Consider the following 15,017-nt stretch of genomic DNA (forward strand, 5'->3'; position numbering starts at 1 on the left):
GGTCAGGGAGTGAAGACACAGCTCACAGGAGAGGAAGTTTCACAAGCTCAGGCCCCATGATGTGTGACTGTGCCTTGGGATGTGGAGCCCTGGACAGCTGATGGCTTTGGGGTGCTGTGTGAGGTCTGCTGGGAAGATGTCACTGGCTCAGCTTGCCCCCCTCCTGGGTGGGAGCATGGCCTGGTGGGTGGGTGTACAAGCACCAGCGTGGTCTCTGGCGCCAGACAGACCCAGGTGGAGGTCCGCGCGTCCTCTCCCACCTCTGCTGTGCAGGTCCCTTACTGAGCCTCCGTGCCCCCTCGGTACCTTAGGAAGGATGCCTTCCCTCTTCTGGCAGGCTGGCTGAGAGCTGCTGCTGCTGCTGCTGGGGAGGCAATGGTGAGGGCAGCGCTGAGCTCCCCAGGTGACAGCAAGGTGGTATGGAAACCCGGGATGTGACGGCCACGGGCCAACCCTGGTCTCAGCCAGCGCCTCCCAAGACCTGGGCATTTTGTGACATCCCGGGTAAAAGCTAGTCCATTTCCACACCCCCTTAGTGAGCGCAGACCTCACTGACGGTGGGTCCAGCTGGGGTGGGAGACGGCCCGCCCTTCATACTCTATGCACTCGTCCCTCCAGAAACCCACCAAAGGCTTCCTCCAGGCATCTGAGGTTGGTTTGTTGGTGTTGTTTTTGTTTTTTTTTTTTCTCATTCCTTCTGTCCTTCCCCAAGTGACTTCAAAGATGTATTTTGTATCCCACCTGATTTAGCTCCACCTGCAAACAAGCACCCTCAGCACACCCAGCCCTCCCACAGAGAGGACCCCCACAGGTGGCCTTTGGATGTGTTCCCTCAACAGAAACCAGTCTCTTCTGGAATGACAAAATGGGGAATTCTATTCTATGGAATAGAAACATTTTATTTTCTGCCTTTTGTTTTGCTTTATAGTTTAAATGTAGAGAAGTGTTTCAGAGCAGAATCTCTCAGGCAGCCTTTTGAAAACAGGCATTTGCCAGGCCCAGTGGTGCACAGCTGTAATCTGGGGTGCACGCCTGTGATTGTCACCAAGTGGGAGGCTGAGGCAGGAGAATACCAAGTTCAAAGCCAGCTTCAGCAACTTAGTGAGGCCCTAAGCAACTTATTGAGGCCTTATTATCTAAACTAAATATAAAAAAGGGCTGGGGATGTGGCTCAATGTTATCCACTCCTGGGTTCAATCCCCTGTACAGAAAAAAATAAATAAATAAAAAAGAAAAGGGAGGAAGGACGGAAGGAAGGTGGGATGAAAGGAAGGAAGGAAGGAAGGTGGGATGAAAGGAAGGAAGGAAGGAAGGTGGGAAGGAAGGAAGGAAGGAAGGAAGGAAGGAAGGAAGGAAGGAAGGAAGGAAGGACACAAGCACTTGTTGCCTGACATCTCTCAATCCCTGCCCCACCAACACTGCTTCAGGAGGCCGTGGAAGAGCCCAGGTTGTGTATCTACATGCTCACAACTATGCCTATAGTTACATACAAGAATATAATATTTCATTTCATATGTCATATNTGGGTGCCTCATGGGTATGGGATTTCCTTTGGGGGTAAAGATGCACTTCTAGAAATGGGGAGTGGGGATGGTCACACAGGTCACCCAGGGGGTAAATGAAGGAACCAGAATTTGCACCTGGGTCTGAGTCTGATCCTACACGTCCCCTTCTGGGTGTCGTCAGAAATTAAACTCAGCCCCTCGTTGGATTTCTCCATATGAAGGGAAATCCATTCACATCAAACATTCCTGAGAGCGGGGCGGGGTGGCGCCCGCCTGTAAACCCAGTGGCTTGGGAGGTTGAGGCTGGAGAATCGCGAGTTCAAAGCCAGCCTCAGCAACTGGGAGGCGCTAAGCAACTCAGTGAGTCCCTGTCTCTAAATGAAATCCAAAATAGGGCTGGGGATGTGGTCAGTGGAAACCCCTGAGTTCAATCCCTGGTACCAAAATAAATAAACAATTAAAAATTTAAATAATTTTTAAAAAAATTCCTGCGAAGAGTCGATCTACTGAAGACTTGGTTCATCAGGGAGATGGAGGAGAAATTTACAGCACAGAAATGGCAGCGTCTGCAGAATACGCGTCGCTGTTTAAGACGTCTGGAGTTACCCCACCACTCCACTCCTGGGGGCATACATCCTCATTCTTCTCATTCCCCTTTCTCCCTGTTCTATCAGCATCTCACTTTCAGCTGTCAGTCTTTTTTGGCTGACCAATCAGAGACTCAGAAATAGGTCCGTAACTGAGTCTGGCCAATGAGCGCTCTGGAGGGTGGCGCCCTTTCTGGTCCATGAGTTCCTAGCGGTTCAGCCTAGGGATGCTTCGGCCTTTGACATGGGCAGCTGGGGGTGGTTTAAACGGAAAGGAAAGACAGCCCAGCCAAGAGCGCTGGACCTGTTTATCCAGGCCAGCTGTGCCGGTAGTGATGACAATCTCGGGACCTTCCTGCCTCTCAATTTTTTTTTTTTCATTTTTATTGAGACATTACTCACATGCCACCAATTCGCCCTTCTAAAGTGTACAGTTCAGTGGCTTCTTTTGCATATTTGTGAAGAAGAACATCTTAATCTCCTAAAAAAGATCCCATGCTGACCTGTCCCTCCTGTTGTCCCTCCCCCACCCCTTCCAGGTCGGGGCACCCATCGGCTTTACCTCTCCCTGGCCTGTCTCCTCTGCTGTTTCCTCTCGGTGGACTCATCCATTACCTGACCTTTCGTGTCTGGTTTCTTTCACGTTGACGTTTTTAAGTTTCCTCCCGTTGCAGCATGAGCCAGGGCTAGATTCTTGGTTTGTGACTGAATAAGATTTCTTTGTGTAACCAGACTTTGTTTTCTTCAATCGCCCAACATTTGATGGACGGTTGAGGGGCTTTCACTAATTAGCTGGGATGAGTAATGCTGCTGCGAACATCCTCGGCAGGTTTTTGTGCGGATCCACTCTGATTCTTTGGGGTATACACCTAGGAGTGGTCCTGTGATAGCTCTGTTTAGTTTTCTGAGAATCCACCCAACTGTTTCCTCAGTGTTTGCACCATTTTATATTAATCTCTAGATTAATCTTTAGATTGAGCTGTGTTTTGTATTCTTCAACAGTAAACATTTTTGCTCGTTTGCTTTTGTTTTGAGCCAAGCACTTCTCTATGTGGTCCAAGCCAGTGTCCAGCCAGGGAGTCAAGCAGCCCTCCTGCCTCAGCCAGCCGGGCAGCTGAACTGCAGCGTACGTGGCCAAGCTGGCTCCACAGGAAGACCTTCAGCTAACATGCTGTCCCTTGCAGGAGCAAAACAATGAATCATTTTTTGCCCTTATGTAACGAACAGCCTTTCCCCTTTCTTGAACCCAGTGCTCATCCTTCTCTCCAACCCACCTAACAAGACACTTTTCCATCCCACACAGCGTCCTTAACACCAATCCCAAGGCCAGTCACTACAGCACGAAGAACTCTGACCCCCTGAAGTTCCTCTCCACGTATGGATACAGTGCAAGATTCTACGATCCACCTGTGGCATTTTCATAATCAGAAGCTCACATTTTCTTGGTGAGGAAAAACTTCCCAGGACACATTTCCAGCTTTTCCTGGCTCCCATGAGCACAGCGTCGCTCTTTCTTTCCTGCCCTCTGTCTTTAGGCTGTGATAGCCCTGAAGGCAGGGACGGAGACGGATTCATTCGCGGGTTTCCAGGAATGGCACTGAGTCCAGACGTGGCTCCACAGATTGCTGGTTCTCTTCCTCCCAGGAGGAGGGAGGCTTTCCTGAACAGGGCTGCAGGAGACCCGCAGGGCTGAATCAGCTTCCTCCACTCTCCTTTCTGAATTCCTAGACATTCGATTTTCCTGCTGCCATGGTGACGTGGAAGGAGTGTGGGTGACTTCATTGAGGAAGCTCAGACCAAACCTACAGAGAACCTGGTCTTCTGCCCACTGCCGTGGACTCTGGCTGCTGGTCCCCTACCCCTCAGACCCATCGCTGCCCCTCCATCCCTGAGCCCTGGCTCCACCTTCTCACTCTCCCGGCCCCAAGCATCCTTCCTTTGGTCCACGTCAGCAGCCAGGACGGAATCTCCTTAACCCAGATCTGACTTCCCCACCTCTGCTCAAAACCAGTCCACACCATCCAGTGGAATATGATTATCCAGTCCAAAAAAGAAGCCAGACAGTTACATGCCACCAGAGGGGAGAAACTTGTAAACCTCATCCTATGAGAAAGAATCCAAATGCAATGGTCCATCCGAAGGCTCCAGAGTAGCTGGGCATGGGGTCACGGGCCTGGAACCCCAGCAACCCGAGAGGCTGAGGCAGGATGGCCAGCCCGAGGCCAGCCTGGTGACTTAGTGATTTAAGGAGGCCTTATCTCAGAGCAAAAAGTAAAAAGGGCAGGGGATGTGGCTTCGTGGTTGAGCACTGCTGGGTTCAATTCCTGAGAAAAAGAGAAAGAAAGAAAGAAAGGGAGGGAGGGAGGGAGGGAGGGGGGTGGATCCAGAATAGGTAAATCCCTAGAGTCAGCAAGGAGATGGTGGGAGCCAGGAGCTGGAGGGGGAGGTTGGGGTGACTGTCTCACGGGTCCGGGATTTCCTCTTGGGGTAGAGATGCAGTCCTAGAAATGGGGAGTGGTGATGGTCGCACGATCTTCTCAACCTATTTAAAGTCCATGAATTGGATGGGCGTAGGGGCCACACCTGTAATCCCAGCACTGGGGGAGGCTGAGGCAGGAGGACCTCAAGTTCAACGCAAAACTGGGCAATTTAGTGAGACTCTGTCTCAAAAAAAAAATGGTGTGTGGGGTGGAAATGGGGCGGCTGGGGATGTGGCTCACTGGTAAAGGACCCCTGTATTTAATCCCTAGTAGCCCAACCCCCCAAAAATAATCCCTCTGTGGGAAACGCCACTGCGGGTTTAAGAGGAAACAGTAGCCCACGTGAGATGTTTTCTTGGTTGGTTTGTTTGGTTGGTCCAGGGGGTTAGACCCAGGGGTGCTTAACCACTGAGCCACATCCTCAGCCCTATTTTATACTTTATTAGAGACAGGGCCTCACTGAATCGCTGAGGCTGGCTTTGAACTCGCCATTCACCTGCCTCAGCCTCCCCAGCTGCTGGGATTACAGGCGTACATCACGGCCACTGGCCCTTTTTGTTTTTTATTTTGGGTTGAGGTCTCACTAAGTTGCCCTGGCTGGCCTCAAACTTGCAATCCTCCTGCCTCAGCCTCCAGAATGGAAGGGATTACGGGGATGCGCGGTGCCGACTCCTGGAAGTTCTTGTGGCGCCTCCCCAGAAGAGGCCCAGCCAGGACTGAGATGCCGCAATCCACCACAGAACGCGTGAGGTGAGGAAGACAGGAGGGGGGACCCAGAAGAGGGGCCGGTGTGTGAAGGGAGCCGGGAAGACAGAGCAGAAGTGAAGGCCCAGGACTCGTGGGGTTGCCTCACCGCCTCAGCTTCCCCTTTCTCAGAGCCACTCCCCTCTGTGAGCCGGGCAGGCAGGGGAGCCGCAGGTGAGGAAGCCTGTCTCTGCAGCTCTCTCCTCTCTGAGGTTGCAGTGGCCTGTCCTCGGGCCTGCGGACCGTCCGTGGTGGGCATGCTGGAACCGCCCGCTCTCCCGTGTGCCCCAGCAGCCAGGTCTCTTGCCGGTCCAGAGGGCCCCATGCTGCCAGCCACAGCCGGGGATGGCCTCTGCCGCCTGTCCACCTACCTGGAAGAACTCGAGGCTGTGGAACTGAAGAAGTTCAAGCTGTACCTGGGGACTGCAGCGGAGCTGGGGGAGGACAAGATCCCCTGGGGACGCCTGGAGCCCGCTGGGCCCCTGGAAATGGCCCAGCTGCTCGTGACCCACTTGGGGACCAGGGAGGCCTGGCTGCTGACCCTCCGCATCTTTGATCGGATCCACAGGAAGGACCTGTGGGAGAGAGGACAGAGAGAGGACCTGGTGAGGGGTAAGCAGGTGGTAGGACTGTCACGGGGTCCCTCTTCTCCCACAGACACCTGAGCCTGAGGACATGGGGCCCCCACTCTGTCCCTTGGTTTTGTTCTTGTTGTCTTCTGCCCTGGGCACACTCTACCTCCAGTGCCCGGAAAGTTCTTACTTATCCACCAGAACCTTGAGCCACAGGTCAAGTGTCTCTTAGCTGAAATGCTTGGGATGGGAAGTGTTTTGGACCTGGGATTATTTTGGATTTGGGAATATTGGCAAATACACAGTGATGTATGTTGGGATGGGACTGAAATCTGAGCATGAAATCCACTGTGTTTCATGTACACCTCGGATGCAGAGCCTGGAGGGACGTCATACAGAATTTTTATTTGTCTACATGGTCACCCATGTTCAGGTGTGGAATTTTCTATCCGTGGCATCAAGTCAGCCCTAAAATCTTTGTATTTGTTGGTTTCTGAGTTTCAGATTTTCAGATGAGGGATGCTCAACCTAGGTTCTAGCTTCTCTACAAATTCTGTACTCCCTGCTCCTTCCGGTCCCTACCACTGACCGCCTGACTGCTCTAACAATCCTCTCCGCTGCTTCCTTGACATTCTCGATTTCTTGTATTCTGCTTCCATCTTATGAAATCGTCACAAGGGTGCCAACCCGTGTGGATTCCTTTCTATGCCCTGTGCATGGTATCCCAGGGCATGTTTAAAATGCTGGGTGAAACCGGGCATGGTGGTCTACAACTGCGCTCCCAGAGACTCCGGAGCGTGAGGGAGAAAGTCACAGATTCAAGGACAGCCTGGGCAACTCCGTGAAACCCTAAGCAACTCAGTGAGACCCTGTCTCAAATAAAAAAACAGAATGGGCTAGACATGGAGCTCAGAGGTAGAGCACCCTGGGCTCCATCCCAGTACAGAAAAGAAATGCTAGGACCCCTGTTACGAGGTGAGCAAGCTGAGGCCCAGGGGAAAATGTGACCTGCCCTCAGACACGGCCATGACACCCAGCACATGGAAAAGGTTCAGCATGACAGGCAGCAAGGGCTCTCAGGCTCCAGCTCTTGCTGGATGTGGCAGAGCTCTGTCTCCTCTCCCTCTGCTCAAGAACAGGGAGCAGCAGGCACAGTGGCACAGAACTATAACTTGGGAGTCTGAGGCAGGAGGAGCAAAGTTTGAGGACAATGTAAAGAATACTGGTCTCAAAATAAAAAAAAAATAATAAAAAGGATTGGGGGTAGCTCAGTGGTACTCAGTGTCCTGACTTTAATCTCCACCCAAGTACCAAAAGAAAAAAAAAAAAAGAAAGAAAGAAAAGAAGAAAAAATAAAGAACATCTTTTGTCATATATCTGACCCTTGCCACTCAGGTCTCATGTTCAATATCTCACCCCCTCTTCTGAGCACCCCTATTTACCCCATTTATGGAGAAATCTGTCACCCTACCTAGTATGAGGTGGCTGCTCACGTGACAAACAGCCCTGGATAGATGGGACCGACAACAGTTTATTAGTCACAAGCCGTGGTTCCTCCTTATCCACAGGGGACTCCATGCAAGCCCCAAATAGGTGCCTAAAAATGCACCTAGGACCAAACCCTGTTTTCCCCCTGAACACACATACCCATAATAAAGCTTAATGTATGAATCAAGCACAGTAAGATATGCACAACAACTAATAACAAAATAGAATGATTATAACAAGATTCTGCAATAAAATTCACAAAGCACATCCAAATTGCCAGAATTGCTACTCTCATGTTTTGGGGCCATTATCAAGTAAAATAAGGATTACTTGAACACAAGGACTGCAGTACTGCCACAGTGGATCCGAGGTGTTTGCCAAAGGACTAGTGGGTAGATAGCATACACAGGGTGGATACGCTGGGCAAAGGGATGATTCACATCCTGGGTGGGACAGAGAGGATGGCCTCAGATTTCTTCATGCTAGTCAGGTGGGGGCGACTGAAAACTTACGAGTTGCTTATGTCTGGAAAACTCCCGTTAATGTTTTCAGGCCACTGTCGACTGTGGGCAACTGAAAGCACCGAAAGTGAAATAGAGAAGGGGGACTCCTGTAGACTCAGAGCCTGGGGGGATAGGAACCCCACCCACCAGGAGAAGTCACAAAGAGTCACACAGTTACCTGGGGACCGAGTGGACCAGCAGGGGCAGGCTTTCTAGTTAGAGGGCAGTGCTGCCGGGCTCCCAAGAGAGAATGCAGTCGGCTTGTTTGAATGACTTCCTGGCCTGGCAGGGGGAGAATGCTGCTGGGCTGGTGACCAGGCAAGGTGCAGCTAGTCCAGAGGATAGGAGAACTGGCCCCTGGGAGCCTTGCCCACCCCCAGGGCCATCGGGAAGAGCCCTGGGGGCGGGCTCTTCATTAACTTCTGTCACTCATTATCTGAGGTCACGGTGGCTGTGTATTTTCTTGCACCCAGCTCCATAGCGCATTGGAATATAAGTTGGGGTGCGATGCAGTCTGTGAGGTGAGTCCCACACGCTCCAGGGAGGAGGTACCAGGGGAGCGAAGCAGCTTGCAGATGTCACAGCAGCTAAGGTCACTTTTGTGCTTGCTGATCCCCCAAAATTTCTCTTCCAGTTACTCCACCACGTGGTTCCTGCTCACTAGGAAGCCTGTCAGCGGGCCTTGTGGACGTCTGTCCCAACACTCCAAGAAAAGGTGAGCCACGCTCCAGGTACCCACTAGCTACGTGGAACCAGCCATCGTCGGGGCGCCAACAGCACCGCAGCCCCCACGTCTTCCTGTGCTGCAGTTCAGTCAGACCCTGTAAGACACACTTGTCATCTCATGGCTGAACAGTGGCTACCAAGGGGTCTCACACCAGGGAATCACGAGCCAGGACAAAGGGGAGGGCCAGGCCTTTCATCCTCAAGAGGCTCAAGAGTCTGTCACTTAGCAGATGTGATGGCGCAGGACTGTAATTCCAGGGACCCTGGAGGCTGAGACAGGAGGATTGCAAGCTCAAGACCAGCCTGGCCAACTCTGAGACCACATCTCAAAATACAATAAAATAGTAATCACAGTAGTAATAACAACAATGATAAAAGAACCTGTCACTTTATCCAGAAATGCAGTCACTCCAGTAAGCTCTCTGGCTCTTAGCAGTCATGCTGGGCAGCTCACTGGTCAGGACTGGGGTCCATGTGCTTCCTCAGCTAGTCACGGGTGTACAAAGCAAGACTTCTCATGACGGGTTTGACAAAGCCACAGTTCACCCTCTGGGGCTTGTGAAGGGGCAACATTGACCGTTCACGAGGACAGTGGTCAACACCCACTGTGTGAGCAGTCTCCTGTTGGTGGGAAGGAAATGGGGCTGATGATGCTGGGATGTGGCTTGTGAGAGCACGTGCCCCAAAGCACAACCACTGGGCACAGGAGCCCACACCTGTAATCCCAGTGGCTCGATGGGTGAGACTCCAAAGCCCTGTTGCCAGTGGGGCTCCTGAAATACAAGCTAGAACACAGAAAGCTCTGTTTCCACAAACTGTGTCACCCAATGATCCCCTTGAGGACACTTCATCGCCCCAAAGACTGGGGATCCCGGAAGGGAGAGAGCGATGGCCTCAAGATAAGAGGGTGACTGAGTTCCTGTGGGAGAGCCCCCCACACACACACCAGAAGGCAGCATTCTGTAGATGTTACATCAAGGGCGTGGGAAGGTCACAGAGGCACACGGACAGGGAAGATCTTTAATATTTTCCTTAGCCCTCCACCCCCAGAGACTTTCAGCAGAGGATTCCTGGAAGAGATAGCTCTCCTGCACTACAGACCTGCATCTGAGGGTTGCCAAAGGGGTGCAGATAAAGGAGCTCTGCTCCTCCAACCAGCCCCGGGTTTTGTTGGGATGCAGCCTCTGACTGAGCTGGTGGGCAGCCTCCAGCTAGCTCCCTGGAAATGCTGCTGCTCTGGGGACTGCCCTTGGAGTCGACGGCACTGCGTGTATACTTACCCACCATGTCTGGTAATGCCTCAGCTTCCCGTGACAAGGTGACAAGGACTTTATAAAGAAGGGCCAAGGCCCTCAGACTCCGTCCAGAAAACGGCTCCAGGGCTGGGGACACACCTCAGTTGGAAGGATGGTTGCCTCGCATGCACAAAGCCCTGGGTTCAATCCCCAGCAACACACACACACACACACACACACACACACACACAAAGCAAAAAATGGTTCCCAGGACACTGCAGGACGAGCAGGCGCTAGACCAGGAGTTTATTCGTTGCTGATGAGTCTCCCATTCCTCCCCTCTAGATCCCCGGGAAACCTACAGGGACTATGTCCGCAGGAAATTCCGGCTGATGGAGGACCGCAATGCGCGCCTGGGAGAGTGCGTCAACCTCAGCCGCAGGTACACCCGGCTGCTCCTCGGCAAGGATCACTCAAATCCCATGCGGGCCCAGCAGAAGCTTTTGGACACAGGCCGGGGACACCAGTCCAGCCCCATCCAGATAGAGACCCTCTTCGAGCCGGACGAGGAGCGCCCAGAACCACCGCGCACCGTGGTCTTGCAGGGGGCAGCAGGGATGGGCAAGTCCATGCTGGCGCACAAGCTGATGCTGGACTGGGCCGACGGGAGGCTCTTCCAAGACAGGTTTGATTATCTTTTCTACATCCACTGCCGGGAGATGAACCGGAGCGCTGCCGAGCGGAGCGTGAAGGAACTCATCTCCAGCTGCTGGCCAGAGGCCGGGGTGCCCCTGCGGGCGCTCGTCTGTGCCCCCGAGCGCCTCCTGCTCATCATCGACGGCTTCGATGAGCTCAAGCCTTCTTTCCATGATCCTCAGGGATCCTGGTGCCTCTGCTGGGAGGAAAGACGTCCAACCGAGCTGCTCCTGGGCAGCCTGATTCGGAAGAAGCTGCTGCCCGAGCTGTCCCTGCTCATCACCACGCGGCCCTCCGCCTTGGAGAAGCTCCACGGCTTGCTGGAACACCCCAGGCACGTGGAGATCCTGGGTTTCTCCGAGGCGGAAAGGAAGGAGTACTTCCACAAGTATTTCCGCAGTGCAGAGCAGGCCACCCAAGTCTTGAGCTTTGTGAGGGACAACGAGCCCCTCTTCACCATGTGCTTTGTTCCCATGGTGTGCTGGGTCGTTTGCACCTGCCTCAAGCAGCAGCTGGAGGGCGGGGGGCTCTTGAGACAGCCTTTCAGGACCACCACTGCCGTGTACACGCTCTACCTTCTCAGCCTAATGCACCCCAAACCAGGGACTCCGACCCTCAGATGCCCACTGCACCACAGGGGGCTGTGCTCTCTGGCGGCAGACGGCCTCTGGAACCAGAAAATCCTATTTGAGGAGCAGGACCTCCAGAAACACGGCCTGGACGGGGTAGATGTCTCTGCCTTCCTCAACATGACCATCTTTCAGAAGGACATAGACTGTGAGAAGTTCTACAGCTTCATCCACCTGAGTTTCCAGGAATTCTTTGCTGCCATGCACTATATTCTGGAGGGCGGGGAGCGTGGGCCAGGCCCAGAGCAGACCATGACTCGGCTGTTGACCGAATACGGGTTCTCAGAAAGGAGTTTCTTGGCCCTCACCGTCCGCTTCCTGTTTGGGCTACTGAATGGGGAGATGAGAAGCTACTTGGAGAAGCATCTTTGCTGGAAGACCTTGCCTCACGTCAAGATGGAGCTGCTGGAGTGGATCCAAAGCAAAGCTCGGAGCGAGGGCTCCACCCTGCAGCAGGGCTCCCTGGAGTTCTTCAGCTGTCTGTATGAGATCCAGGAGGAGGAGTTTATCCAACAGGCCCTGAGCCCCTTCCAGGTGGTGGTGGTCGGCGACATTGCCACCAAGATGGAGCACATGGTCTGCTCCTTCTGTGCCAGGAGCTGCAGGAGTGTCCTGGTGCTGCACTTGTATGGGGCTGCCTACAGTGCCGACCAAGAGGGCAGCTCCACGTGGCCTTCTGAAACCCAGGCACCGTCAGGGCCGACGTAAGTACCCCTCCGGCTGACCCTCCAAGTCCATGCCCTCATCTATTGGTTCTCTGTTAGGGGAAATTTGCAGCCTTATTGCCATCATTGCCATCCGGACCCAGGAGGCAATACCTGGGCAGCAGAGTGACTTTGCTGCCATCTAGTGGCTAGAAGGCAGAGGTACAGCAGAACGTCCCACAATCTGCAGGGCAGTCCCAGGGTGATCTGGTCCCCAAATGCCCACAGTGCCAGAGCTGAGAGCCTGCTCTTGAACAGCAAGCACGGGAGCTAAACTGCGGTTATGTCATGGAGAACATTCAATCAAGATATCCTGTCAGGCACAGGGCGCTCACTTGTAATCCCAGGGACTCGGGAGACTGAGGAAGGAGGATCACAAGTTCAAGAGCAGCCTGGACGGTTTAGTGACAGCCTGTCTCCAAATAACACAGGAAGGGCTGGGAGTGTAGCTGAGTGGTAGAGCACTTGCCTACCACGTGCAAGGCCTTGGGTTCCTACCCAACATCACAAAAATAGAAAAGAAAGAAGTAGGCAAACAGGCAACAAGCTTGTCAAAGATTAAGAGTTTCAGAGAGGTCACTGCTGTGAGGAAAATCCAGCAGGATGATGGGACGGCAGTGATGTGGGGTGGGGGACACCGGAGCTGGCCATCAAGGTGGGAGGTCCTGAGGAAGGGGTGAGTAACCTTACTCACCACTCAAAGAACAGACTTTGTTCTGTGTGATTCCAGCTACCCAAGAGGCTGAGGCAGGAGGTTGGCAAGTTGGAGGCCAGCCTCAGCAACTTAGTGAGACCCTCTCTCAAAATAAAAAGGGCTGAGATATGGCTCAGTGGTTAAGTGCCCCTGGGTTCCATTCACATTTGGGGAGTTGTGGCGGGAGACTGTTTTGGTCTGAATGGTTAATTGGTAAATGGTCTTGGGAAAATGAACATGAGTGGAGACAGGCTGGGCGTGACTGAGTGTGGGGCACTTGCCTGGCATGCATGAGGCCCTGGGCTCCATCCCTAGCACCTCAAAAGAGAGGGAGAAAGGAGAGGAGAGCGGAAGGGAAAGCAGCAGCAAAGGAGCATCCAGCTCTTCGTCTGCCCCCACAGGCAGGGAGCCAGCCCCTGTCAGTCCTGGATGAGAACCAGGGTCCCCTGTCAGTCACTGGATGAGATCCAGGGGTCTCCTGTCAGTCACTGGATGAGAACCAGTGTGGGTACATCTCCACCCTCCCAGGCAGCCCTGAAGACTGGGTGAACCCTGAAATACCTCAGTGGGGGTGAGCTGGAGACAGCCTTAGACAAGTTGAGGAGGGAGGGTTTGCAGGAGGCAGGAGGAGCCACCCCTGGCTGCAGGGGAGGGTTGGTGTGCCCACAGCCTCTGAGCTTGGGGCTCATTCCAGCAACCAGACTCTTCCTCCCTCCTGGAACCGCAGTTGGAACTCGACCCCTCATTTGTAAGAAAGGACATAAATGTGCATCATGGTTTTTCTTCTTTCTTTCTTTTCTTTCCAGGGTTGCAAGCCAGGACCTTAGATTACTGTGCAGGTGGAATGCCCATAACCAAAATGCTTGGGACCAGAAATGTTTCAAATTTCACATTTTTAAGACTTTAATATACTTGCAAATAGGGCTGGTGATATAGCTCAGTTGGTAGAGTGCTTGCCTCACATGCACAAGGCCCTGGGGTCAATCCCTAGCACCACACACACACACACACACACACAAATCCAAATACATAATGAGGTAGCTCCAAGGTGGGGTCCAAGTCTAAGCACAAACTTCCCGTGTGCATCACCTGCACCTTATAGACGTAGCCAGAAGATTCCCCCCACTTTTTTCTTGGTTGCTCAGTGCTGGTGATGGAGCCCAGGGCCTCACGTGGGTCAGGTTGGCCTTCCTCACCCCTGACTGCGCCCAGCCCTGCACTGTTCTTTCTCACCATCAGAAGCCTCTCAGTAAAGCTCAGGGTCACTCTCAGGAAGCCCCTGGAATCTTTTTCCGTATTTTTTATTGGAGCGTTGTAGTTGACATAATGATGGAATTCCTTGTCACACATTTGTACATGCACACAACCTAACAATAGCAATTTGGCCAATATCCCTCCCCAGCACTCCCCTCTCCTCTCACCCCTGCTGCATTTCCTCCACTCACCACCCTTAGAGTCTCATGAGATGCCCACCTCGCTTTCTATCCCTTTCCCTCCCCAGCTTCCACATGACTGAAAACATGTGACCCTTGACTTTCTGAGTTTGCCTTATTTTGCTACCATAATGATCCCTAGTTCTTCCAATTTCCTGCAAAGGCCATAATCTCTTTCTTCTTTATCGCTGTATAAGACTCCATTGTGCATCCATGCCACAGTTTCTTTCTGCATTCTCCCTCTGATGTTCCATGGTTGGCTGTTGGGAGTTGTGCATTATAAACATGGGTGTGCACGCATCGCTGTGGCATGAAGATTTCAAGTCTTCAGGATAAATACCCAGGAGTGGCACAGCTGGGTCAGGCATGGTTCCAGGGCTCTTCTTTTGAGGAGCTGCATACTGATTTCCATGGTGGGATGCTAATTTACAGTCCACAGCAGTGAGGAAGTGTTCCTTGTGCCCCACACCTCTCCCCACCCCTGCAGATTGTGCTCTTGCTGCCTGCCATTCTGCTGGGGCTACACTAGTACAAAGGCACTTGCCTGAGACTGCTCCCAGGATGTCAGCTGTGGAAGTTGCCAGTTAGGGCATCATGTTGGCACTCCTGAGTTTTGTATTGTAGAGCTTTTTGGATTCCAGATTGGGGATGCCCAACCTGGATGGGGACAGTAGAAGTGGTGGTTAATAGCCTGGCTTTGCTGGATGCAGTGGAGCACTCCTGTAGTCAATCCCAGAGACTCAGGAGGTAAATCAGGAGGATGGCAAGTTCAAGGCCAGCCTCTGCAACTTAGGGACATCCTATCACAAAACAAAAAAAGTCTGGGTGTGGTAGTGCATACCTGTAATCCAAGCTGTTTGGGAGGCTGAGGCAGGAGGATCATGAGTTCAAAGCCAGGCTCAGCAATCTCAAGGCACTAAGCAACTCAGTGAGACCCTGTCTCTAAATAAAATAAAAATAGGGCTGGGGGTGTGGCTCAGTGGTAGAGTAGTCCTGAGTTCAATTTTCCTGGTAACAAAAA

General features: G+C 52.7%; 1 protein-coding gene across 1 annotated transcript in view; it reads left to right on the forward strand.

Annotated features, from left to right (window-relative positions):
• Positions 1-5,157: 5,157 nt before the first annotated feature.
• Positions 5,158-15,017, forward strand: part of Nlrp12 (NLR family pyrin domain containing 12) — a gene marked incomplete at its 3' end in the record, with an annotated part of 19,805 nt that continues 9,945 nt past the window's right edge. The window contains exons 1-3 of the mRNA XM_015505448.2: positions 5,158-5,928; positions 8,514-8,594; positions 10,186-11,869. Coding sequence (XP_015360934.2) covers positions 5,574-5,928; positions 8,514-8,594; positions 10,186-11,869 — 2,120 coding nt within the window. The remainder of the gene's footprint in view (positions 5,929-8,513; positions 8,595-10,185; positions 11,870-15,017) is intronic.

The sequence above is a fragment of the Marmota marmota genome, unplaced genomic scaffold (genome assembly GCF_001458135.2).
Source record: "Marmota marmota marmota unplaced genomic scaffold, marMar, whole genome shotgun sequence".
NCBI lineage: Eukaryota > Metazoa > Chordata > Mammalia > Rodentia > Sciuridae > Marmota > Marmota marmota.